This window comes from Lepisosteus platostomus, chromosome 12 (genome assembly GCF_059453375.1).
Source record: "Lepisosteus platostomus isolate fLepPlt1 chromosome 12, fLepPlt1.hap1, whole genome shotgun sequence".
Lineage (NCBI taxonomy): Eukaryota > Metazoa > Chordata > Actinopteri > Semionotiformes > Lepisosteidae > Lepisosteus > Lepisosteus platostomus.
The window spans coordinates 29,930,119-29,957,089 of NC_142622.1; the positions used below are offsets into that span (position 1 = coordinate 29,930,119).

The window sequence follows — 26,971 nt, forward strand, 5'->3', positions numbered from 1 at the left end:
AAACTAGTCAATGGATTGAAAACAAAGAGTACAGAAAAGAGGTGAATGATCCAATTGGGGTGAAGTTACTAGCAGCATATCAAAGGGTACTGCACAAGGACCACTGCTTTTCCTGATTTATAGTATTGGCCTACCTTAGATCTTGGCATTCTTGCTAAACTACTCATCTTCATAGATGATACCACAGTAGAGGTTACTAAACAAAAAACAGGTTATATTTAGATAATTTTCAGGTTTAGACCAGTGGTTCTCAGTATCTGCTGTTACTTTTTCAGATGGGCCCTTAATCACCTGTGTTAACCACTGTCAGTAATTGATTAACTTGCTGGTTTAGATTTTTTTCTGCACTCTGTCCTTGGTTTCAGAAATAAACAGTAAACAATGTCTCTATCCTGTCGATCTCTGTGTGGCATTACACGGACCCAGAAAGAGGAGTTTTACACCGACAGTCCCAGAGGGAATTGCACCCGCAAAAGGTGTTATTTTTTCTTTCCTTTTCCTTTTTTCGCCTGACCCGCTGTGCAGTTCCACCAGGGCACGCTGCTCTTTTTCCACAAAATGTATTTTTGTTTTTCCCTTACGCCTGCTCTACCAGACTGGACCCTTCTAAGTAGGGTAAGTAAAGTCTGGTCACCGCTGTGCTAGTGGTTCTTTTTTTTCCCCCAGGCTGGACCACGTGAAATAGGGTAAGCCCAGCCTGGAGGTTACGAGGCACAGCGGTATACAGTACTTTCTTTTTGCCTTTTGTTTATTTTTCACCTCTTTTTGTATTATTTCCCTTATCCCTGCTAACCTCACACCAATGCTTCCGTCCCCTCTCCCGGCGTCAGGGATGTCGGAAGGGATGAACCGTGGAATGGCAAGAGAGCGAAAAAAGACCCTATGCGTAGCGGCGGGATGGGGGTTAGCCCAGACTCAGCTGTTCAGGAAATGCCATATAGAAACCTATGCCCTCAGGCCACGAACGTGGGGCGACCTGGTGCTAGGCGGGTCTCAGGACATTCGAACCTCAATGCTGACCTGGAAAGAAAACGTGATCTGGAAATATATAGCCCCACACAGAGATATACTGGAAGGACAGCAAAGCACAGGAAACTAGGGGCAGGACATAGTAGGAGAGCCCTCTAGCTGTAGAGGGTGTGGCTTTTTACCGGTACTCGTCGTGCTGCCTTCCCCACCGCACTGTCACATCTGGTACTGGGTAACACGTCTTTTTATTTTTTAAAAGCTGAATGGGATTTGTAAATAGGTATGAACCCTATGTTACTTTGTGAGTTTCAACACAACCCTCTTTCAGGTAGCTGGTTTTAAGTGGACTAAACAACACTGGGGATGGCCCGATCGCACTGTGGTAGTACAGTGCTCACAGCACTGGGGTTCTGGGTTAAGTTCCTGGGGTGCAATCTGCATGGAGTTTGTGTGATCTCCCGTGTTCACATGGGTTTCCTTCCATGCTCTGGTTTCCTCCAACAGTCCAAAGACATACTGGTAGGTTAATTGGCTTCTGCGAAAATTGGCCCTGTTGTGTGCGTGTCTGTGTATACCCTGTGATGGACTGGCATCCCTTCCAGGATGTATCCTGCCTTGTTACTCTTGCTTGCTGTCACGAACACAGACTGAAATCCGTGTCAGATCTTATAGACCCTATGCGATGCGGTAAGAGCTGGAGAAAACAGGAGGCGTGGTAAAAGGGGAACACACTGGGGTTTAATAGTGCGCAAAATAATAGTGACAATCCGTGAGACAGTGTACGGGGAAGACAAAACGGCATCCAAATCCAAACGGGTCCAAGTGCAGGTCAAAGCACAGTCCGAGAGTCCATCAACTAGAAATCCATCCTGGGACGCGACAAAGTTAAAATCCCCGGGAGGGGGGAGCACATGGACAAACGAAACATGGAGGTCCAAGGGTGACGGGGCGAGATCCTCCAGACCCTGGGCTCAGGAAGCGGGAGGTGTCGGGGATGAGGCCTATGCCCTCAGGAGACGGACGTAGGGTTTCCTGGTGCTAGGCGGGCCTCGCGACATCTTACCCTAATGATGAGCCCTGAGGACTGGAGGAGCTGGTCTTTAAATAATAACACTAAAAGGGTACACCTGGAGAGCTTAATCACACGAACAATAATGGGAGCAGTGGAGCGCCCTCTAGGGAGGGATGTCAGGCGTGACACTTGTAAGACAGACTCCAGCTCTCTGGGAACCCTGTATTGGATAAAGTGGTTAGAAAATGGATGGATGAAAAACCACTGAAGCATTGTGGGAACTGTTAGATACAGTGGCATTCCCACCTGTGATTGTTCATCATCCACTGAATGCCTATTAAGTTAAGAGCTGTTTAGTCAGAGATAAGGGAGTGAAATTAATGATAAATAATAATAATTGCTTACACTTGTATAGCGCTTTTCTGGACACTCCACTCAAAGCGCTTTACAGGTAATGTGGACTCCCTTCACCACCAACAATGTGCAGTATCCACCTGGATGATGTGACGGCAGCCATAGTGTGCTAAAACGCTCACCACACATCAGCTATCAGTGGGGAGGAGAGCAGAGTAATGAAGCCAATTCACAGATGGTGATTATTAGTAGGCCATGATTGGTAAGGGCCAATGGGAAATTTGGCCAGGACGCCGGGGTTACAACCCTACTTTTTTCGAGAAACGCCCTGGGATTTTTAATGACAACAGAGTTAGGACCTCGGTTTTACGTGTCATCCGAAGGATGGTGCCTGTTTACATTATAGTTTCCCCAAAGCTATACTGGGGCATTAGGACCCACATGGACAGCGGGGTGAGCGCCCCCTGCTGGCCCCACTAACACCTCTTCCAGCAGCAACCTTAGTTTTTCCCAGGAGGTCTTATTTAACAAGGAGAGACTGCATAAAGTTTTTTTTTTGTGCTGAAACGGTTGGAAATACACTGTAAAGGCTGAAATAACAAAGTCAAACAGAGTGCTTGGCTATTTATGACGTGATCTATAATCATTGTTTATGTTATAAATAAAATAATGTTATAAAATTATACTGCTAGCATCCATGTACAATCATGAGTTCATCCAAGGAAATGATCTCAGGACGCCAGCAGTACAAGGCAGAAATACTAACCACTGAGCCACCATGTCATCCCATATTCTTACGCTCCTAAAATATTTCAGATGATGCAGCTGTATCCAATCCTGGGTTTTAAAGGAATGGTTTAGATTTTATCAGTAATTTAAAAAAATATTTATTATGTGTTCAGTAACAGCACAGTTGTAGGTCTGATCACAGACAATGATGAGAGGGCCTACAGGGAGGAGGTCAATCTCCTTACAACGTGGTGTGATGACAACAACCTCACCCTCAACGTCAGCAAAACCAAGGAGCTGATCGTTGATTTCAGGAAACTGCAAACCAGACATGCCCCTACCCACATCAATGGGACTGAAGTGGAAAGGGTCAGTAACTTTAAATTCCTTGGTGTCCAAATCACCGAGGACCTCACATGGTCCCTCAACGCCACCTGTCTGATCAAGAAAGCGCAACAGCACCTGTACTACCTAAGACGGTTGAAGAAGGCTAAGATATGTCCCCAGATCCTCACTAACTTTTACAGATGCACTACAGAAAGCACACTGACAGGCTGCATCCCACTGTGGTATGGCAACTGCAGTACTGCTGACCGCAAAGCCCTACAGCGGGTGGTGAAAACTGCCCAGTCCATCACTGGGGTTGCCCTCCCATCTATACAGGACATTTATGACAGACGGTGCTTGAGGAAAGCTCTAAGCATCATCAAAGACTCCACACACCCCAGCTACAGACTGTATGATCCGCTACCATCTGGAAAACGGTACCAGAGCATTCGGGTCCGGACTACCAGACTCAGAAACAGTTTTTACCCCTGCACTATCAAACTATTAAACTCCCAGCCTCTCTCACTCTCCCTCACCTCTCACCTATGATCTGAACCTCACAGTGCCTTCTTTCTTACCAAAAACCCAAACACACATTGAAAATCTACCTCTACCATACATGTCAAAAGTTCACACCCCATAATTTCTATCGCTTTATTTCATTCTGTTGATGCATGTTTTTGCACATAAACTGTTACCTTTTTGTTGTTTTGCACACTGCCTGTTGTTGGTTTTTGCACACTGCCTGTTGTCTCTGTCTTTCTTTTGTTATACAATTGTATTGTTGTTTTTTCTTTGTACTACTTATGTCAGAGAACTAGCTAAATAGCATTTCGTTATACCATATACTTGTATATGAGTATAATGACAATAAACTTGAACTTGAACTTGATTTTATCTTAGAATGTGAAATTTGTCACTATACTGTACATGAAATCTTTTGATTCTATTTCACTAATTTGATTATAGACATTTACAAATTGAAAAAATAACTGTGCAGAGATATACTGTAAGTGTTAATTCGTTTTTTTGAGGGAAGCTCTCAAAATTCTTCTCTGAATCCCAATGGAAGTTCATGGCCCAGCAGTCATGGATGTTCCTTCATTTATTCAGGACAATCAGCTGTTCGAAGTGCCACTGCTGTCTGGGGGCTCTGATGCATGTCCGGAGAAACAACCCCTTGACATCTTCGTCCTCCACTGCCTCTATGCATTTCTCAGACAGAACATGCACAATTTCCCCACTATGCTGTGAAGACAAAATAGCCTGAATGTTACACAACTAAATAATAATAATAATAATAATAATAATAACAATAACAATAACATCACTTTATTAACCCTTTACAATTTCTTGCATTAGGAATTATCTTTTCGCATACCCCAGCTTGCTCTCCATGAGACACACAGATATGGAGAGAGCCTGGGGTCAGTGCACAGGGTCTGTCATTGTACGGCACCCCTGGAGCAGTTGGGGTTAAGGGCCTTGCTCAGGAGCCCAACAAAATAGGATTCCTCTGCCAGCTGCAGGATTTGAACCAGCAACCTTCCAGCCACAGGTGCAAATCATTAGCCAGAGAGCCACCACTCCACCTGAAAGCTACATTGTTCAAGCTGTCTTGCTGAAGGAATTTTTGAACACCTTTTGTCTGGAGAAGCTAAAAAAAAACAAAAAAAACATCTTAACAATATTCCTAAATATTAACAAAAAGAAGTTAAATAGTTTATAAAAAGTCATTTGCCAGCAACCTATGGGAAGATCTAATTTGTTGAAATATCAGATTAAGAACAAATTAGCCACAAGGTGGCAGTAGAGTTTAGGGCAAACCAAATTTAATGTACTGTACTAGCCTCAGAACACTAATTTTGATTATATTACTCTTGAAGGAAAATGCATAGATTTAATGGTGTCCTGAAACAGAAAAAGATATATACAACAAATGTATAATTCAAATCTAATTTGGCATGAAATATTGTTTTACATTCCTATTTTTTATCTGCTTACCTCTATTATGTTCCACAGCTGCCTAGAGTGGATGTCTTCTTTTAAAGAGCAGTCAGACAGGATAACCTGCTCCTTTTTGACATCAAAACACAGCTGTCCTGCTGAGCCACAGCGGACTTCTCTCTGAGTGTTGTACTCGCAGTGCTGCAGGGAGAAAGAGGCAGTTCTGACCTTTCTAATATTCAATGCCATATCTGGGGGTTGTTTTTAATCGTCATAGTGCCTCAAATGTGCTACAGAATTCACTTCTGCAGAGACCAACAAACACAATGGACTGTTCATGTAAGGAAATCAAGCTTCAATAATATTTAATTAAAAAATGTGTTTTAGTCCTAGGGAATATAAATTAGACTGTTTGCTTAGATGGGGTATTACATTACTTGTTATTTTGGCATTCAAAGTGAGCATTCGGTTATGTAAAAAGTGAGTAAGGGCTGTGTTTTGTCTGGTATTAAATGAGAAACATTCGAACAAATCTCACATTTTTTCAAGAAGAACACAGACTCTCGGCAGCTGTTTAACACTTGATTAAGTAAGAACAATAACAATGTCACTGCCAAAAATCTTAAATTATATGTCAAAATTGGGACCAAACATTAACATGAAAACCGATCCATTATGAATCTATTGAATCATTCTCTCTACGTTTTCCACATCAATGTTTTCCACATCACATCAGAGGTTATTAGTAAAATAAATGGTGGCAGGTTAAGTGAGAGTGGTCATGTAGGATACTGAGTGTGATTTACTGTACCTGTTTGCCATTACCACTGCAGGGTGAGATCATCACAGGCTTTCCTATGGCACCCAACGTATTCTTGTAATCTGCACAATAGCCAGTGCCAACATTGTACAGCTTAAAATATACAGGTTTATAAAAAATATTAACACTGCAGTCAAAACATTACTTTGTTTTCATATCAAACATTGTTTTAGGGCTACTACAGTAACTAATCACACCACTATATACAGTATCATATGAACAGACTAGGCCTAATTTACTAATTAGTTTAAGGAAATGTTTTGTTCCTATACAAACCATTTAGGACTGTTCATCACTTATGATTTCCTATTAACATTACTCTTTTCACACAGATATATGAATTTGGCCACTGAATGCAATATGTGTATATATGTGTAAAGTGTGGTGTTAAGCAGAACAGAAATAAACCTGAATGCTAGAGGTCAAACAAGAGAAACAACTGCATCAGGAGATCTAATCCAATCCGTCCATTCAGTTTCTAACCACTTTATCTATACAGAGTTGTGAGGGAGCTGGAGGATATCCCAAAGCAGGATACACAGGATCCAGTCCTGGCAGGACAGGATGCCAGTCCATCACAAGGTACACAAAGACACAAACATGCACACACTCACACCAGGTCAGATTTTCCCAGAAGCCATTTAAACTATCAGTGTGTCTTTGGACAGTGGGAGGAAACAGGAACACTCAGTGGAAAGCCATGCAAACACAGGGAGACCATGCAGAATCATGCAAATAACACCCCTAGGAACTAAACCTGGAGCCCCAGGTTAGCTATGCACTGCAAAGCAGCAAGGCTAATCACTGCTTCACCGTGCCGCACGCAACCTAATCCAACTATTAAAAACTCTATATTCATAGTATTGGTATGCCAGGTATAGGCAAAGGAAGGAGGGAGAGAAAGAACTCGGCATGAAAATATGAAACAGTGTTCATAACTGCATTATGTATTCATTTGTTAATTTTTTAAAGGTTCCAACATCGTATTGTTGTTCTTTACTTATTTTATAGTGCATGCTCATTGTGTTGGAATATCTGCAATATGATTATATAAGTCCTTCCTTTAGTTAACAGTCAGGATAAAAAAGAGACGTTAAACAACATTTAAAGCTGACATAAACAAAGTGAAAGAAACAGGTTCTTAAAGGTTCCCACTTTGAAGAGTACATAAAATAACAACATAAATAAAAAAATTCTAGATTATAAATTTCAAACAATTTTAAGCAAATCTTTTCACACACGCTAAATCTTTGGTTATCTAATTCAGGCCTTTCCCTGAACAGTATTTTCATCCTTGTCACTATCATGTGATATGTCTTTCATCTACTATGAGTCAGCAGTGGTAATTTCTAATGCAATGAAGTATTGTCTTGATAATCCTGATCCATGCATTGAATTAGTAAATAAATTATTTGGCAGGGAGTGGAATCATAAGTGGTGATTTCCATTTACAGTATGTGCATTTCTGTGTGCAGATTACCACAATTTCACAAATAACAACATCTAAGAATCAGACGCTCTGTGAAAGTTTATTCAGTATTATGGATAATAAGGTTTGGTTTAACCCACTTGGTGAAGGGCAGCAATTTAGTAAACCAAGCTCCATGGATTCTAAAAAGTGGTTTCCCTTTTTTGTACTGTATTTTGTTTTAATGCCTTAATAATAATAAGGCATTATTATTATATAAGGCAATAAAAAGGCATAGGAATAATACCTTAATTAGCAATGCAATGAGCTTGAAACAGATTCATAGAAACTGGATTAATCTTTTATGGTAAGATTCATTCAGTTTCTGTGCAGACTGTAAAATATACTGTATGTTCTAGAAAAAAAAATACTACATACCCTTCCAGTTTGCTAATTGTGTCTTTACACCTTGACTCACAGTGGCTTCTTCTATGGCTATACAGGATGAATGAGGAAATGGAAATGGGTTTCTCCATCTCAACCTTCAATTGAGAAATTCATCTTTTGACATCAGAAAATGTCAATGCAAGCGTAATATAATGTGGATCAGTAGCTCAGCCTACATGTGAAAAAAGCACCTTCTCCTGCTGTTGCTAAGTTAAAAAAATCAAGATCTACACAATGCATCAAACATTTGAACCGCATTGGAGAACCATGTCTTGCCTCTCCTGAATATCCTGGTCTGTCTTGTGGTAGGTACAGCTCGGGATGGACATCTGACAGAAACGAGTGAAAATTCTTGCACCCAAGTCTTTTGCGTAGCTGCAGTCTTTCTGTACAATTAAAATTCTCTGCCTAGTGAATAACAAAATAAAAACATACTTTATCTTTGTAACAATTGAGAAATATTCCATTCACACAGGTTCTATGTGATTTTGCTTCTCACCTTTTTTATAAAATATGCAACAACATCCCGCTTGTAAAAGATCTTTTTATAAGAGTCCATCCAGGTCTCAGCCACCCGAATTTTGTTGCTCTCAACAGCATGCTCATCAGAAAGTGAGTATGGAATGTGGCTGCGGTCCAAATGTCCAATTCGGGAACAGGGAAGAATCTCCATGGAACCCCCACACATCCACACCTGTGGGGGAGGGTAGAGTATTATGTTGACCTTCATAAGGCCACCTGTCTAAGGAAGACATACAGTATGTAATTCTGAAAGTAGCAGACATGATAAAACACTGTGCTGGAACTTGCCTTCACTTCATTGTACTACAATATTCCACAAGGCTTTGAAGTTTCTTTCTCATAATTGAGGAAATTTGGCATTGTAAAAATGCCCCTGTGCCTCTCTCTATATCTTCATCTGAATTACTGTACAGTGAAATGTTTTTCCTCTATGTGTTTTGTAATTTTCTCAATGAACTGTTAAATGTTTTTGACAAGGAGATGGCTCTGTGGCTAAGGATCTGTGCCTGTGGCTGGAAGGTTGCCAGTTCAAATCCCACAGCTGACAGAGGACTCCTACTCTGTTGGGCTCCTAAGGCCCTTAACCCCCACTGCTTCAGGGGTGCTGTATAAATGGCTGATCCTGTGTTCTGACCCCAAGCTTCTCTCCTTGTCTGTGTGTCTCATGGAGAGCAAGCTGGGGTATGTGAAAAGACAAATTCCTAATGCAAGAAATTGTGTATGGCCAATAAAGTGATCTTATCTTATCATTAAGTCATGTTTGTACTAATATATATTAAAAGTTGCATTTCAATGTTCTAGAATATCTTAATCTATTCTTTGAAGGAAGGCTTCCAGCATGTGACCCTTTACCGCTTGTTGAAATTTTTTTTATTTATTTTTGGTCTCTTGGAAAACACTTAATTTTTTCCTTAGTCCAACAATGATCCCTATGTCTTGCTATGTCAGGCCCATTATCATTTCAGTCACAGAAGACAATATATACTTCTTTAATACATGCTTTGGGTTGTTGTTATTTTAGAAGTCTGTAACGAAAGAGTTCTTTCCAGACCCTATGTGGACGACACAATCCGGGATGGGGTGAGGAAACAGTAGGAAAAGGTCATGCAGGAATACGGGGATGAAAACAGGGGGGCGTGTCCAAAGTGCGCAGGTTTGGGGGTGAGTCCGGGGCAAACAATCCAGTAGAAATCCAAAGGGGGAATCCAAACACGAGTAAAGTCCAAAGCCGGGGGGTCTATCCAAGAACAGACAAGCTAAAAAGTGGAACCGGGTTGGAACCGGCGAAAGGGAACGGGAACAGAGAATAAAACCTTAACGGGACCAGGCGCTTCCAGGTCGCCTGGCTTTTAAGGTGGACTGGGAACAGGGGACAGGTGCACAGAATCAAGTCTGAAGTGAAAGGGCAGGAGTGCCCTTAAGGGGGAGGGACTAAAAACGTGACAGAGTCCAGGTTTCAAATCAATCTTAATACACATTAGTTGAATCCTTTTCAAGACACAAACGGGTATTAATTTTCTCCTTTCAAATTACATTTAATATTCCAAAAGCATTCCATTTAATTTTTGTCAATCTTTTTATTTCTGTTGGTAAGAGAAAGTGAACCAAACGCACATAATATTGATTTGTTTAGTGGGATGCTTTTTCCTTGAAAAGAATATAATTGTTAAATATCATTGTAGCTCATTCTTAGAAATGCTTTGTGCAAACGTTTAGTATGGAAATTCCTCAGCTCATAATTGTCTTTCTTCTGGGTTTGATACAAATAAAATTATATAATCTGAATTGGAGGCCATTATGTGAGTTACATTTATTTTCAGATTATTTTATTTCCCCACCCAGTGTCTTGAAAATCATTATATGTATGTACACACAAATGTGTTGTAGGAATATGGAACAATTTACCTAGCCGTGTTGTTGAAGACAATACCCTTTCTTGCCATTTATTTGGTTTACTCACAGAGCTACATTTTCTATTGCATGTGTAAAGGCTGGCAAAATCATCACATACAGTATGTACTATATGGCTTGATCTTTATCTTGATTCCATACCGATACTACAGGATGGAGTTGTATGTAGGAATGCTCTAGACAACTAGATACCTACTTCCACTTGCAAAATCATTAGCCATAAAAATACAAAAAGTCCTCTACCTTGATTTGCTCCTTGCAAGGGAAACAACCTGGGGCTTTGATCAGGTGATGGTGTCAGGATCCTGTGTAAGTAACAGCATTATCTTTGTTTTCTTAGAGCTGTCAGTGTGCCCCATAGCTTTTGCAGTGCTTATCAAACTTGAACCTTTACTTTAAGATCACCCAGAGTTCGTCACCAGGTTTATATCATAAAGTCTATATTACTCTGTATCTACACTGTTGCATGCCTAAGGTTGCTTAAACTCACCAGAGGTTTTGACATAACTACGAACTTCTACTCTCTAATCAGTATTTCAAGAGGGTGACTGGTTTCTCTTGGAGGGCATACTGTAGATGTGTTGAAGAATAGTTCACGGGGCTTCACAATTTATAGACTACTGAGATTTTTCAGCATGATGCACTGGCTATTATGGAAGGCACACACACATCCACATGTACACAAAAAACAGCCCTAATACATAGTGCCTTTGAAAAGTGTCCTATTTTGTGGAATCATAAAATGATGCATACATTTTTTAAACTTCATATTTTATTAAAATGAAGACTGAAACTTAAGACTTATAAAATTAAGATGTTAGTAAATGTCAGCTAAATAGAAAAAAATAAAATATGTTGATTTCATAAATATTCAGTGTTAAATATTTGCTGAAAGCACCTTTGGCAGCACTTACAGTACATCAGCAAGTCTTTTTCGATAAGTCTCTACCAACTTTCTTATTTTTGCACAAGCTTGAGTTGCATGAGGATCACCTAATGACAGCACTTGTGGTCTTAAAGGCTTACCACAAATTCTCAATAGAATTCAGGTCAGGACTCTGATTAGGCCACTCATGGACTTTCATATTCTTATTCTTAAACCACAGCTGCTTTAGATAATTTCTGCTGAAAGGTCAAGTTTTGTCACTGTTTTTGGTCTGAAGCAGGTTTTCTACTACAATTTGCAAGTATGACATAGCTTCCCAGTTGCTGTTGATGAGAAACACTACTACATAATCCTGACACTACCATGCTTGACAGTAGGAATGGTGTTGACTGATGCTATATATTGGGTGAGATGTAACTGTTTTTACTTAGACCCAAATGTCTTTTTACTTTTTCTCTCATATTAATTATCAGTTTACGTTTTTTTCATGGACTATGCGGAGCAGGTTTTGTATAGTATACACTGTAACAAATATTATGTTACTTTAAAATGTCATGACTCTAAGCTTTAAAGCAACAATGTGAAAACACTTAAAGTATCTGAATACTTTTGCACGACAATGTACATCATGAGTTAAAATTAAATTAAAATAAATCAAATTAATTTACGATAAATTCAGCTATGAAATTATTTTAAATAGCACTACAGGTCCCACTAAAACATTCAGATGACAGACGAATATCCACAGATGTACGGAGGAATTTAAAAGGGATCAAGATATTTGTCTTGTTTGTTAAGGTTTCTGTATTTTCTTTTACAATATTAGTACTGAACTATATTGTAGAAGTTATTAGAGTGGTTGCTGAGATTTGTAAACTTAGGCCATCTGAAAATATTTGTTAGAGCAAACAAAGGTGACTTGTACCAAACAGCTGAAACAACGAATGCCCTGCTGCAAGTGTTAAAGGAGGAAAATAAACATAGGAAACCATAAACAAGGAAAACACTTAAAGGGTAAAGCCAACTCCTGTCACATGTTAAAGTGTGAAGTACTGTAGTAACTTTGTCTCTCAGTCTGTACTGTATAGAAGAACTGGGAAACTCTTGCAGTTTGTTTGTTCTGCAGGGGAAGGCCCAGCGGGTGTTGCTGTACTTATTGAGGCTCAATAAAACTGAATCTGCACAAGACTGTGTCCTGCTCCTCTGATGAAGAATTTCCCTTCTTCTTGTCAGTAAGGTAGAGCTCTCCTTAGAGAGGCATCTGTTGCTAAGCTAGTACAGCTGTAAAATCTTTGAAAGCTAACGAGCAGCAGCTTTGGATTGTCTTATAATTTCCAATTTCATACTTCCCAAGAAGAACAGAAGACAACTCGGGAGTCAGTCTGAACTACACTCAGACTGGTTAAGGAGCAAGGCCATAGCTCCCATGTTATGTAGTGTATGTAATCTATATGTACAGTAATTCATCCAGCACATGGGAAATGCAAAAGAACTGGCCGAGCACTATGAGCATGGTGATGGCATGTGTGTTTTCCATATCCTCTTAACAAGATGAAGCATGGTAGTGAAAGTGGCCAAGCTAAAGCAGCTGAAGCAGAGAAAATGCAGACATGTATGTGTTTGTGGGTGAGTTACGCTGTTACACAGTTACGCTGTCTGAGGGCAGCAGGTGTTTTTATATCAGGATTGCTGCTGTGGTAAATGCTAGAGTATGAGAGGCTGCAAGCTACATCTTCCTATGTGATTGTTAAATGTGAATGTGCCCCACAAAGGAAGGATTTAAAACAACAATTCTGGAGGGAACTGGGTTGTGCATTTATAATTTATAGTTCAAGTTTATTGTCTTACAGTATGTACCTGAGTACATGAAATGCTTACTTGCATGTTTTCCTCACATGACAAATGACAAAACAGATTTAATAAAAATAACTTAACATTTACATAGAAAATGACATAACAAATTACAACACAATTCTTGGAGACAGAAACAGGGTAGAAGCAATAATTTTGACCAGTATTTAGATATATAAGCTGTATGCCAAATTCAGCAGTGGCAGTATTTTTAGTTCAGTGTAACACAGAGGGGTGTAAGTGGGGGTATGAGAATTTAAGAGGTGGAGTTTAAGAGTCTTATGGTTGTGGGGTAGAAGCTTTCTTTTAGCCCAGAAGTCCAGCCTTTTCTATTCCTAAATCTTCTGCCAGAAGCAAGAATAGAGAAAAGTGCATTTCTACTTCCCGTAACTCATACTTACAATTGGGTTATGCAATACTAAAAGTACCCTGGAAGGGGCTGTTAAAAGCAACAATTCTGGAGGGAACTGGAAGTTTGAAAAACAAATTTAAAGAAATAGCCTGTTTTGGAGTGAGAGAACAGGGCTTTCATTTAAAAATGGCCGCTGTATGAGTAATTGAGAGCTTTATAAGTGAAGTGATTGAACCAGAGATTAGGGGTCATCCAATATAAAAACATGCAATATATTGTTACAGCTTTAGGTAACAATATATTGGACAAGTGTCTCTTGGATCCTAGATAAGGTTTGTGACACTTGGAAGAGTAAACACTTCCAACTTCAAAGCAGTGAGGATGTCTGTTGAGGTCTGGGGTCTCTTGAGCAGAAACAATTGTAAAGTTTACCTTAGTAGACCTACATAAGTTGTGGGTTAATGATGGTCAAGGAGCAGTACAGAAACACACAATATAAGATCACATTAAGAGGACAGAGAAAAGAAGAAACAAGAAGAAGAAGGCAAGCAGAGAAGAGAGAGGAGTCTGAAGGGTGCTGGGACTTTAAACTTGCATCAGGCGAGAGCAGAATGTTAGGCCTCTGAGACCCCTTGTTTGTAAATACTGTACATAGAGTAACTTGTGTGTTGTATTTTGTGTTGTGTGTAGTGTAGATTGTGTCTTGTGTAATTGTAATAAATATTTGTTTAACCATGTGTGCCTGGATTATTGCTCCTCTCGGGAGAGGAGTGGAGCAGTGGCTCTGTGGCTAAGGATATGTGTCTGTTGCTGGAAGGTTTCCAGCTCAAATCCCACAGCTGGCAGAGGAATCCTACTCCACTGGGCTCCTAAGTGAGGCCCTTAACCCCAACTGCTTCAGGGGTGCTGTACAATGGCTGACCCTGTGCTCTGACCCCAAGCTTCTCTCTCCTTGTCTGTGTGTCTCATGGAGAGCAAGCTGGAGTGTGTGAAAAGACAAATTCCTAATGCAAGAAATTGTATATGGCTAATAAAGTGATCTTATCTTATCTTATCTCGCCAAAGATGCTCCACAGAACAAAGAATTACACCAGCCACTCGGGTATATTTGTAGAAATCACTTACAAGTTAGGGGTTATGAATAATTCATAACTTATAATAATTAATTATTTCACTTATTGACTAAACCACTTGCTCAAATCCTCCACCACCAATGTGCTTCACCTGGATGATGCGACAGCAGCCATGGTGCACCAGTACACTCACCACACACCAGATATCAGTGGGGAGGAGAACAGAGTGACAAAGCCAATTCACAGATGGGGATTATTAGGAGGCCATGATTGGTAAAGGCCAATGGGAAATTTGGTAAGGGTGTCAGGGTAACACACCTACTCTTTTCGAGAAACACTCTGGGATTTTTAATGACCGCAAATAGTCAGGACCTCGGTTTTACAACTCATCCGAAGGATGGCACCTTTTTACAGTATGGTGTCCCCATCACTATACTGGGGCATTAGGACACACACAGACCTCAAGGTGAGCACCCCCTGCTGGCCCCACTAACACCTCTTCCAGCAGCCATCTTAGTTTTCCCAGGTGGTATATGTTTGATATAAAAACCTTCAATAATACTCAAAACAGGATAAAGGTCTTCATATAGTATAGGAAAGATATTTGTAAACCATTTACCCTAATTGACAGCTCCACATTTTCTGCCCCCTGTAAGGTCATCCCAGTATCATATGCTCCAATCCTCTGGAAAAAGTGACGTTCAATGGCCAAAACTCCACCTGCTAAAGCAGGACTCCTATACAACAAAGAGAGAAATATTTTATACGTGGCATAAAACTGTCGCTGTACTCACATAAATGTCATATGACATGATTCTGGAGTCACAAAAAAGTGTGAAATCTTCTGTGAGCAATATCTTTATAACTTTATTTGTTTTTTCTTTTATAAGACACAACTTCTGATTCCATATATAACTGTATGTTTAACATATTAAAGTATACTGTAAATACTTCACATAATATTAGTGTACACACAATACAAGTAAAAGATTCTTCCTTTTATTTTCACCAAGTGTTGGATAGCATTTTAAGCTATTGTTAATGTAGATAGAAGTGGAACTGCATTGTTTGCAACACAGTGAAACCAGTAAATTAAAAGAAAAAACTGAACTGAAATACTGGTTTACACATAATTCACTATATGAATTAAAGTGGATATCACAAGAAAGGACTGCTCATGAACACTGAATATGTTAATGTCAATTTAGGATGATAAAAGGGTAATGGGGATCAACGTACATTAATTAATTGTTAATTAAATTATCTGTTCATACTGTTTGTATGCAAAAACAAACTGTTATGCTCATTTCAAAAAGCTTGAACAGAGATTTGAGTGGGACAACATAGATTTTGCATGTTAGTTTGGGTGTTATAGACTTATTTGATGTTATAAGTATTGCTGTTTTTCATTGATTTATTTATCCAATAAAGAATATTGTTGGATATTCTAGAATATTGTACAAAATATTACTATTTGTTATTAATATTTTATAAATATGTTATTTATTAATATTAATTTTGAAATTTAAAGTACTATCCAAGCAGATGCCTAGATAATTCATGACTTTGCACTAATGCCTTACTTCAAATATTGATATATTTGGAAAAAACTAGTGATTAAGGAAGTATGAATTAATTTTAGAACAGCATATATTTATACGCTTATTTGTTTCTCAGAGCTGATGAGCGTCTGATGAATATAATTGCAAGTAGGGTGAATTTGGTCATTACTCAGGGTTATGTGGGTTCAGATGAGTATTCAATAGTACAGTATTATTGATGTAGAGGTGGATATGAAAGATGTCTATTGCTTGAGCAATATTGTTAATACAGGTGGAGTAAAAAGTAGGGAATGTACAGTATATAGTTCTGTAAGTGATTTAAAACCATGCCTGGGAGAAACTGAGTGATTCACAGTGTCAAAAGCTGTACAGATATCTGCACGTGTTACTTTTGTTAAGTGCCATTATAATGTCATTGCTAATTATTAGGCTTGGGTAATAAATACATACTCAAAATGAAAACAAGAAAGAGAGCTTAACTGCTTGTTGACAACTGGCTATGTTTAAGGAAACGCGGGACAGTATTGGTACAGTATACTGTAGGTCTGTAGCAGTTAGGGTAGGACATATTACCTCTTTTGAAAGAATACCTGCAGTCTGCTTGGATATTAGCTATTTTATAAGAGAGAGTGATAAGTAGATCAGCAGAGGTTATATTAAATGAGCAGCAAATTTTATAAACATTTTAAATATCACATGTAATCGGATGACTTATTACCATCATTTTTAAAAACCTTGTACCCATACTAAGGACAGGTGACTGCATTGTAAAGCTCAATGGACTCTAAAACATATCTAAATCATCTGTATTTTTAAGTATTAACCTACAATATCAAACACATAACTGGTGTCAAGTCCAGCATGTCTCATAGGTAAATGATCAATGAGCTGGAAAAGGGTGGATAATTTAGAAAGCTTTCTAACTGATTAAGCCACTGTCATGTCCAATTAAATAAGGTCATCTGGTACAAGTTCAGAGGTGCACCCCCTTCCTGTGGAGGGCTTTCATGTCTAGGTTTGTGCATCTCAGATAGGTAAATGTTAACAATTAATCCTTTGATCTCAATTTCTAAACTTTCAGTGATTTAAAAAGTCTTGTGCTGCTACAGTAAGATGGCATTAGAAATTTAGATGTGTAAGCACTTCTCTCCAACCTGGTTTTACATTTGACTGTGCTAAGTTTACCTGACAGGGTGAACAGGGGATTTTTGCTTCTTTAACATGTTCCTTGGCAATGGCTCCCAATGAAAATCCAGTTTCCAGTCAAACACTCCTCTCTGCAGATCAACTGAGGGGTAGTATTGAAAAGTCTTCCAATCGATGATATCCATCACAGGCGACACAACCAGGTTTCTGTTGAAGAAAGTGTGTCAGAGCATGAGAGGAGCTTTCTCTAGCCCAGTCAGTGTAACCTAATTTAAAACTTATTAAATGAGTCCAGGATACTGTAAATCAGAATTGGAGACAAGGTTTACAAGATCAGTAACAGTCCAAACAGGTACTGATACACCACTGATTACCTTATAAGAAAAATAAGTTGATCAATAACAAATGTTCTTAAGAATGGATGACAAGGTTGGATTTGGACTATCTAGGACTAGGACTGGACACTATTGTTACTTAGGTAGTCAAATCACTTCACTTTCACTTCACTTTTCTATTTTACGTCTTTACTCCACAAAGAAAAGAAAACATATACAGAAGTATGCATATGAAGTTGTGCCAATGGTAAAGTCAGTTTATGACGGATGACGGAAAATGTAATTATTTAAAGACACAACAGTATACACTTGTTTTTACCAATCACTGCAGTTGCTATAGTAATTCCTCTTTTTGACAACTATTTGACACAGATGTTAAGAGTCTTGGAAAACAATAGCAGTCTGAATAATAGGCAAAATTTAAGCTTCTCACACAAGGAGGGCCTGTAACAACAAAGGCCAAACAAAAATACCACTGGATTTTCTATTAATACGTGTTACTCTGGTAACCGTAATGTAGCCAACTTCAGAACAGAATTATAACCCAAAAGCTCCATGTTGCTTTTGTTTTAATAATTTAGTAATTTAGTAATAATTTATTACTAATTTAGTAATAATTTAATAATTTAGTAAACATTTGTTTACTAAATTATTATTAATTTCAATCCTGCAATTCCTAATTATAATGCGAGTCCTTTTTTTCATGATTTAATTTAGCTTTTCTGCAGCTGTGTAGACATGAATTTTTTTTCTGGTTCTTAAACATTAATAAACTGAAATATAAATAATTCGCTTATAAAACTAGTAAGACATTCTAAAACTGTTCAACATACAGTATATCAATCCTCTGAGAAGCTGTACATATCTACTGTATACATCTCTGATATAATTTGGTTCTGATAGACAAAAGTGATATTTTCAAGGAGAGCAAGCACAGTTATAATATTTTAAACAAAGTTCTGTCCTTGTCACGCCCCACACTCTCCCTTGCAAACGCCTTTACATTCCCAAACCCACTTTTTCATAGTCTCATTCCTAATTGAACCCATCACATTCCCACATGCACCAGATTCAACAAATTCTCACTCCCGGACCAATTATCCAACCACGTCCCTTTCCCTTCAGTATTTTAGTTGCCTCAGGCACCAGCCCATGTTCACTATTGAGAAGCCTCTTTAAGTATACTCTTGTGTGTTTTCACTCTTTTTGATTGCTCTCCTGGTTCCTAATCTTTGCTTCTGCCTTTTTGACCACACTCTTTGGATTTTGTTTTTTGGGTTGTCTTTCTTGGATTTCCCTGGTTACTGGACTCATTGCTTCTCCAATTGACCAAGCTCCTGGTGTTTTGGATTGTCCCTGTACTACTCCATGTTCTGTGGAATTCATGGTTATGCATAAGGATCCTCCTATTCTACCTGTTGGTTCCCTGACAGTCCTGCCTAGGCTAGTGGTAGGTCACAGCTCGTGGTTTCCTTGGGAAACTATAGCATCCCCGTGAGCAATCACATTTATCGTGGGGTCCTCAGAACACACTCAGGCTGCCAATAAACACTTTATTTATCCTATATACTGTAATCCAAAATTGCCACTGGAAAGGTGCTCTGACATTGTGATACCTGTGGTAGTGCTGTGTTCAACACTGCTCCATAAGAAGTGCTAGCAAAACCCTGGAAACCCAAAAAGCCAAGAAACCTAAAACCCCCTGAAACTGAGAAGTTTGCATCTCAGACAAAGGCACATCCCTGTGCTTCTGCCTGCTTAAGACTGCAGTTCCATCTGCTTATCTCCAGGCCAGCCTTTATGCTCCTCACTCCAAGCATCACCTCGGTTTTCTCTGGAGACTTCCACCCACTCCGCCTTCAGCCATTTCATTTGGACTCTGTCATTCAACCTCAGTTGAGAGCTGTGGTCGCCTGTGTTGTAACAAGGTCTTGTAAGCACAGTATCCTTTCAGTAATAGTACAGTAGCCAAAAAACAGATACACTGCTAATTCCACTGCTTAAGTTTTATTTCTTTCCAAACAACTTGAATGTGGAAGCAAATTTTGATCAGCACATATACAATAACATAAATGACCAAAATAAATTAGTTGGTTTGATTTGAAAATAAATCTCATTGGTTGTTTTCTTTGTGCACACTATTAAATTACCTGTAATCAAAGTGTTTTATGGTGGCAAGCTTTTGTATGGAATGCATGAATATCTGGTGGCTCAGAGTGGTACTGAAAGTAAAAAAAATATCCTAGAAGAGACAACCTTGAGGTTTTTTGGTAAAATACAGTACTTTTTGCCAGAGACATTGAACTATAAACTTTCCAGAAAATGTGGTACATACAGTACATGTAAATGGATTTAGATGTACAGTGTATGTTAAAACACAAGATCATAAGATTCTCATGTTATAACATTTTTTAATTATTTTCAATTGCATTTCAAGTTACATTTCAATATGAGGCCATACCAGAAGGGTAGCGATGCACCCAACTGAGAGTGATTCAGGCGGACAGAAGATGATTTGATCAAACACACTGAGCAGGACCCTTCCTTGATTATGGCATTTCTGAAGAACAGTGGTGTGTAAGTAACCTGCATCCTGTGTGTAATGTTTACAGTTCAAAGCAGGGCAGATCTGCTCATTAGAATTCTTGGACACTTTAATTGACTGTGGCGCATTTTCAAGAACCTACTGAGAAGCTTTAAATGCCATGCCCTCAGGAATTAGACAACGTCAGAGTTAGCATCATAATTCACAGTAAGTGCCTACATTGAACATAGTTAATGTATTTTTTTACTTTGATGAATGCAACCCTACTGGTTCTATTACATGCTAGAGCACCTTGTACCAGACATAAAATATTAACAAGTACAAGTAGCCAAATTGCACTACATTAAAATGGCTAGGCAATAGTATGTGCTTAATACAGGTATGTTTATAAAAAGACATTGCACTTTCCCATCTTTTCAATGCCAACTGCTTTATTCTATATTTTATAGCACACTATTGTTTAAAATATATGAAAGATAAAATCTTGAAGAAAAATATACAAACAAGCAAATGAGCAATGCTGCTGATTAAATTTACCCTAAGTGCATAATTATCTCCTGTGCCAAATCTATTACGATAAAATGCTATTAAGATGATTTCAACTCTTCACCTTATCAAGATTAACTTAGAAGTTGCAGAACCTTTCAGGAAAAAAAAAACAGTGGACAATCAGTATAAGAAATAATTAAAGACCAAATCTTTTAAATAATGTATGCCCTTAATATTTGCATAAATATGCTTACAACTGGTTCCAGATTCATTTTGATTGAAAAATGCTGACTGTGGTTGCTTGTGGACAGGGTCCTTTTATACCCATAATATTTTGGAATCTTCCAGAAGTTTGAAAAATTACTAGATATCCACAGTCAGTATTGCATTTATAGCATTTGTATTATACATATTTCCAAGTAATATACTGTATTTAAACATAGTGTATTTGTAAAATTTATGTATCCAATACTGACAATAGCAATAATTCATTGCTCCATTTATTTATGGAATAAATTATCTTTACTTACATTTTCCTTTGCAAAAATCAACTTTCAGTTAAAATGTCTCAAGGGTATGAATACATCTGGAGCCAAGCTGTAATAGTATTCCACATCTGCAGGCTGTGAAGAATAATTTCACAACTACTTTCCTAGATTGAAGCACAAGTGCTCATTCCTTAGCTACCGTATACACGTTTTGAGCTGAAAAGACTTATGTCTGTTATATTGAGTTCCCTGTTTATCAATAATTTCTTTTTGCAGGTTAGTCTGAGACAAGAAAGACTCACTCCCTGTTTTACTTTCAGTACACCTTTATTTTGTTTTCCTCTAACTCCTTGGTTGAGTAAAGCAGTTCTGTTTCCCAAAGAGGTAAAACATCAGACCTAAGAATTAATGTAGCTCCCTGCAAGCTGGCAGGCACCCAAACAGCCACAGAGTATCCTGTCACACAGTGAGCCGCAATAACCCTGGCCAACGTCTAGCTCACCTGACCCCAAAAGCTCTTAACCAGATGTGTCCCCCGAGAGCTTCCAATCACAGGTCAGCTTTCAATCTGCTGTTTTCCTGGACTATAGGGATCCACCAGCACTCTAAATGGCGGTGTTTTCATAATTGATCCTCTTCAAACGATTTTGGCTGGCTTTATACTTGAGGAAGGAACTTGTTTAGTCTGGTACACAAGATCCCTTAATTAAAATTAGAATAAAATATGTACTTCTTTATTTTACTTAGATGTACATGGCACTTAGATTTTAGTACCTGAGTTAAACTGCCTTTGGGCAGCAGTAAATTTGTGAGTGAGGCCTGTTAGTAGAACATAATTTTTTTTCCTTATTTCATTCAAATTTACAATAACTTTTTAAACATTTATTTATGTGTTGAAATTTTATGCAGTATGGTGATAATATCACTTTATCAAGGTTTTGCAGCCACTGCTATTAAAGACATTTATTCTAGATTTAAACCATTAGACCTACTCTACTCTTCAGAACATCTCTTTCATAGATGATGTAAGAATTCTTTTTTTGTAATAGGCATTGTTACTAAATCTTAAAGCTGCCACCAAATCAATAACTTGCTCTGGAAAAAAGTTCCTATTTTATCACAGAGGGATGCAGCTGAAAAGCAAAGAAAACACACTGAAGAAAATTAATTTTAAAACCTCTCATTTAAATAACCTGCACTGTGAAATTTAACTTCCATTAAAGGTGTTTGGGGTAAAAGCAGTGGTACTGTACTGAAAGTGAAGTAAGTTTATGGTGCTGGCTCTCACTACGCTACGTAGAGCAAATGGACAGGAAATCACAAGCATACAATACAATACAATAGTATACTGTTGTCTGATGTAACTCAGAAACATGCTAGTTTTGCATAAAATGTCTGAAATCTCTTGTTAAAAAAAGCATGCTTTTTTGTATTGTTTCTGTGCTGTTTTGTACTGTTTCCCTGTTTCCCTCTTCTTTTGGTTTGGGGAACATCAACATAAGTGACATAATGATTTTTGAAAATAAACTTAGAACTATGTAAAAACCCTGACTTAGATCAACAGCTTTGCATTACAGTTACTAAGAAAATAAGCTCATGTGTGTCCATGTCTTTGGCCTTATGTGACATCTTCTGATTTCCATCATTACAAGCTCCTTGTGTCATGCCCGAGTGAGTGCCAGTGATCAGTCCATAATCCACATGCGGGACAGCACACCTCCCGGCACTGTTAGAACATGCTCAGGCAGACTTTTTAATTGGTTTTTTATTCATATTTTTTACTATGCGGAAAATTGGTTTTATAATTATGCAATAATGTCATCAATAAATCAACAATTGTTTTAAACTACAGTACGTTACTCTTGAAGTCAATGCTTGTGGGACTGGCAAACTACAGTGCTATGATTTTTCATTTCTTGATCCCCCTCCACACACACAATCACATACACGTACACAAACCCCACAGCTATCACACGCCAAAAGAGCACAGAGTCCTCGGTAACCTCTCTTCCCAAGGGACTGACAGGTCCTGTTTGCCGACTGTGAGTTTCTGATTAAAGGATCAATTCTGTACAGTATACATTTCATATTTGAAAACAGAACAAAAAAAAAAACTGTAATATAATTCTATAGGCTCCTACAGATTACAGATCTACTGAAAAGAGAAGGTTTTCATGAGAAGGAGAAGACTGGTTGCTTGTACCTGTCCCCTGCTATTCTGTCCAGCAGTGGCTCAAGCCAGCCCTTGTGACACTCACAGTGCGAGTCCATAAAGACAAGCACATCTCCAGAAGCTCTTGCTGCCCCGAGCATTCGGCCTCCAGTAACCCCCAGGCGCTTATTGCTCCTTATCAGCTTTACTCCATCCAGCTTAGCAATGTACTCACTGAGAGATGACTTCAGGTGGCCTGCAAAAAAATCCCAACCAAAGACAGAGAGAAGAGAAATGAATCTTTACAGTGGCAGGACAATCAGGATTGGCAAGATAATTCCATACTCATATAATTTTCCAATTTCTTTAATACCCTTGCTTTATTTTTTCATTTTATTTGCAAACTTTAAAAATACAAAGGTAATTTCTATCAGATGAAAGAATAATTTTACTTAAGTTAAATGTTAGCTTAATAGGTATACTACTAGCAGGTTACTGTATGCTGCTGTACATAAAACAACACACAATGACTCTCAGCCCAATAACTCTAAACAGTTCTGATACCGTAGCAAATAAGTGTCACAATGCTCTGACCCATAAGTCCAATTTTAAATAGCCTCACAAATATGATTGCACTCGAAATTCAAAGTGTTTTTGAGATATTTTTTAAACTGATTCTATTTTTAAAAAGTCTGCTGTATAGTTTTATATTTACTTAGGGTGAATTCAAATGTTTCAGTAAACTTACTTACTAAATACAGAGTATGCTTTAAATCAAAGTGCACAATGTTGCCTTGTGCAATGAAGACACATAGTACTGTACCTTGTCTACTAAGATCATCCACTAAAATGACATCTTTCAGCAGTGTTTTAGGCACAGTGTCTAGGACACTGTGTACTGTTCTCAGCAGTGTAGACCAAGCCTCATTATGAAAGCAGATGATAACACTGGCAGTAGGCAGCTGCACACTGTACTGCTGTGTGAGACACCTGTCACCACAAACACACAAACATGAAATGAGAGCACATTTAACACTTTTTAGTTACTGCTAAAATCATTTATAAGCTTTGTTTTTAATTATACCAATACTTTTTTGACATAGCACATTAAGAAATTATTTTGAGGAGATACTTTATTTTTTAAGATGGTTCTAGTTCTAAGATGTACAGTAGATTGTTCATAGGAAACATGAGATACACATGATTTAATTTGTATCATTATATACAACACTTTGAATTGGGTGGCAAGGCAGAGTCCACATTCATTTTGATGTTGGGCGGCTTTCTGTATGGATTCTGCATGGTCTCTCTGTATCTGGCTTTTCTGGTGTTCTCCTACCTCCCAAAGACTGGTATGTGAGTTAGCAAAATGGTCCATTACTGTACATGAAAGATGGGATTTGTGTACCCTGCTAAATAATCTGCCCAGTTTGGAGAAACTCTACTACAATGCAAAATATTTTGAATAAGGTTCAAGTGAAGAACAAAATATACTCCAAATTCTAATTCTGTGCCTTGGAATTTTAACACAGCTTCTGATTCTTGAAAATTTAGATACTGTCAGTAATCAATTTTAATGTGTATATATATATAAATTTTATAAGCAAGACTTCTGAATGAATTAACAAAAACATCCTTAGGAACACGGATTATGAATTTAGGCCTAGCTTTTATGCTGAGGTAATTCTAAATAAAAGTCACATAAATGTTAAATACTTTATTATCCAAACTGTGGTAGCCATAAACCTGGATTTCTACTGCTGCATCGAAAATAATGCAAATATAGACAAAAACCCCTCCAGTTATGGAGGTATTGAAGTTTGGCTAGGCTTGAGTGTAGGGATATCTTCAGGTTAGAAGGGATTCTGTGCAGGCAGTTAGCACAGGGAAATGCATCTAGGAATGAGAACAGGATATAATTTTATATAAGGGTTTTGGTTATACAGTGCAAGTTTATCATACAAGTTGTGGAAGCTAATAACCTGATATTACGAAAACAGCAGCTTGAGATCCTTAGATCAGTCAGCTACTATCAACCAAACGAGTTCGTTAAGTTTCAACATTAAGACATGCAGGTCAGCCTGATTAGTCTTGAACGTTGGGCAATTCGAGATCATGGAAAGCAATGATTACTGAACCCTTTTGTCCAAAACTGAACATATTTGTAAAATTGTGCTTATTTCTTCTTAAACTGTAAACGATGAACAGTATATAAATTATGGATGCTTAAGGGAAAATTATGCGTAAAGCATTGAAGTGATAGCGTACTAGTACTACACACTTGTATCCTATATTTAGATACAAATAAAAAATGGTTAGTGCTTTCAGTGAAATACATCAGACTTATTACTTAACTGAAAATAAATATGCTTTCTCGAAATCAGATTTTACTACAAACATTCATATTATTGTATATAATATCATCAGCCAAGTAACAACAATGACGGGGATTTGGTATGTTAATGATGATACTGAAGACAACTTGAGCTCTAAAAAGAATTAAAACGTTTTAAAACAGCAACTAAGATATAGAAATCTATACTACTGGTCGCATGATCCGGAAATATCGGTTGGATGTACTTTACTTCGTTGCGCTGTAACTTAAAAAGAATGAATTCCTAATTATTTATTGGCAAAAAAAAAGTTCAGAGGTGTTCAGGAATACTTACGAAGGATGTCGCACCTCCGGTAGCCTTCTATGAAGTGAGATTCGCTCACTCACTAACTCATTAAAACCGTGTTTCTTTAGTCCCGACTCTTCAATGTCCTTTTCAAATTGGTTCAGGATAAGATGCACAGGTTTTCCAAGATGACTGTGAGTGGATACTAAAAGCCTTGCATCCTTTTTACCTCCAGACCTCAACATCTTATAATTAGCTTTTTTCGGAGGATTTTTTCTTTTCACTTTCGAGGGAACAATTATAAGCTGATCTTCTTTCAACAAACTTAGAGAAGAAAATCCACCAAGTTCCATCTGGTCTCGAGAATCTATTATTTCATCCAAATCGGAATTATCCTTTACTCTTTGGTGAGGAGAAATTAGCGTCTTTTTGGAAAATTCATCGAAAAAAGGGTCGAGAAATGTTACAATCATCACAAAGAACCCCAGAATTATCCAAAGGAAGACAAACTGCAACCTACATAATTTGTATCTGCACAAAAATCTCATTTTGCAAGCAACGGAGAACAAATCATATTAAGCGATACCACTCAACTATGATTTATTGATTTTATGATTGCATCTCACTGATTATAAAGGGGCTGCTTAAATTTAAAAAAAGGCAAAACAATCTAACACCCGCGCCTGAGAAGTGTGGGCAAACTGAACAGCTAATTTTTTTTCCCGCAAAGCTAGAATAAAATTGAATGTAAAAACCCTTCTTAAAAATGTAACTGCATTTTAGTATTCTGAAGAATTTATCTTAGTTTCCCATTCAAAGTTTTCATACCTAATCTTATTTTTTTTCCACGTGAAGTAGCTTTTTATATTCCTAGGTTATTACTGTTCTTAAATTGCATTCCATGAAAGAGCAAATTTTGTTATATCTTTAGATACCAGATTTTCTAATCCCGTCATCAAAAAATGACTTAATTTAATCGGACTAACAGATGAAAAGTCTCTGGTTTGCTCTTCCTCTAATATACA

At 38.0% G+C, this 26,971-nt stretch overlaps 1 protein-coding gene across 1 annotated transcript; it reads right to left on the bottom strand.

Annotated features, from left to right (window-relative positions):
* LOC148651379 (polypeptide N-acetylgalactosaminyltransferase 15-like) lies at window positions 1-26,971 on the bottom strand. The gene is made up of 10 exons (XM_088601579.1): window positions 25,995-26,971; window positions 24,149-24,315; window positions 23,377-23,581; window positions 17,356-17,523; window positions 15,228-15,345; window positions 8,513-8,707; window positions 8,290-8,421; window positions 6,150-6,251; window positions 5,396-5,539; window positions 1-4,639 (listed from the first exon to the last, which is right to left on the bottom strand). The coding sequence occupies exons 1-10, from the start codon at window positions 26,492-26,494 to the stop codon at window positions 4,493-4,495; spliced, it is 1,878 nt and encodes a 625-aa protein (XP_088457705.1). The 5' UTR covers window positions 26,495-26,971; the 3' UTR covers window positions 1-4,492.

Excerpts from the sequence above, each read along its gene's own strand:
- LOC148651379 (XM_088601579.1), bottom strand. The coding sequence starts at position 26,494 with ATGAGATTTTTGTGCAGATACAAATTATGTAGGTTGCAGTTTGTCTTC. Across the intron at positions 23,582-24,148 it reads GGATGATCTTAGTAGACAAG|GCCACCTGAAGTCATCTCTC; the intron begins GTACAGTACTAT and ends ATTTTTTTGCAG. Across the intron at positions 8,422-8,512 it reads TTGCATATTTTATAAAAAAG|GCAGAGAATTTTAATTGTAC; the intron begins GTGAGAAGCAAA and ends GTTATTCACTAG.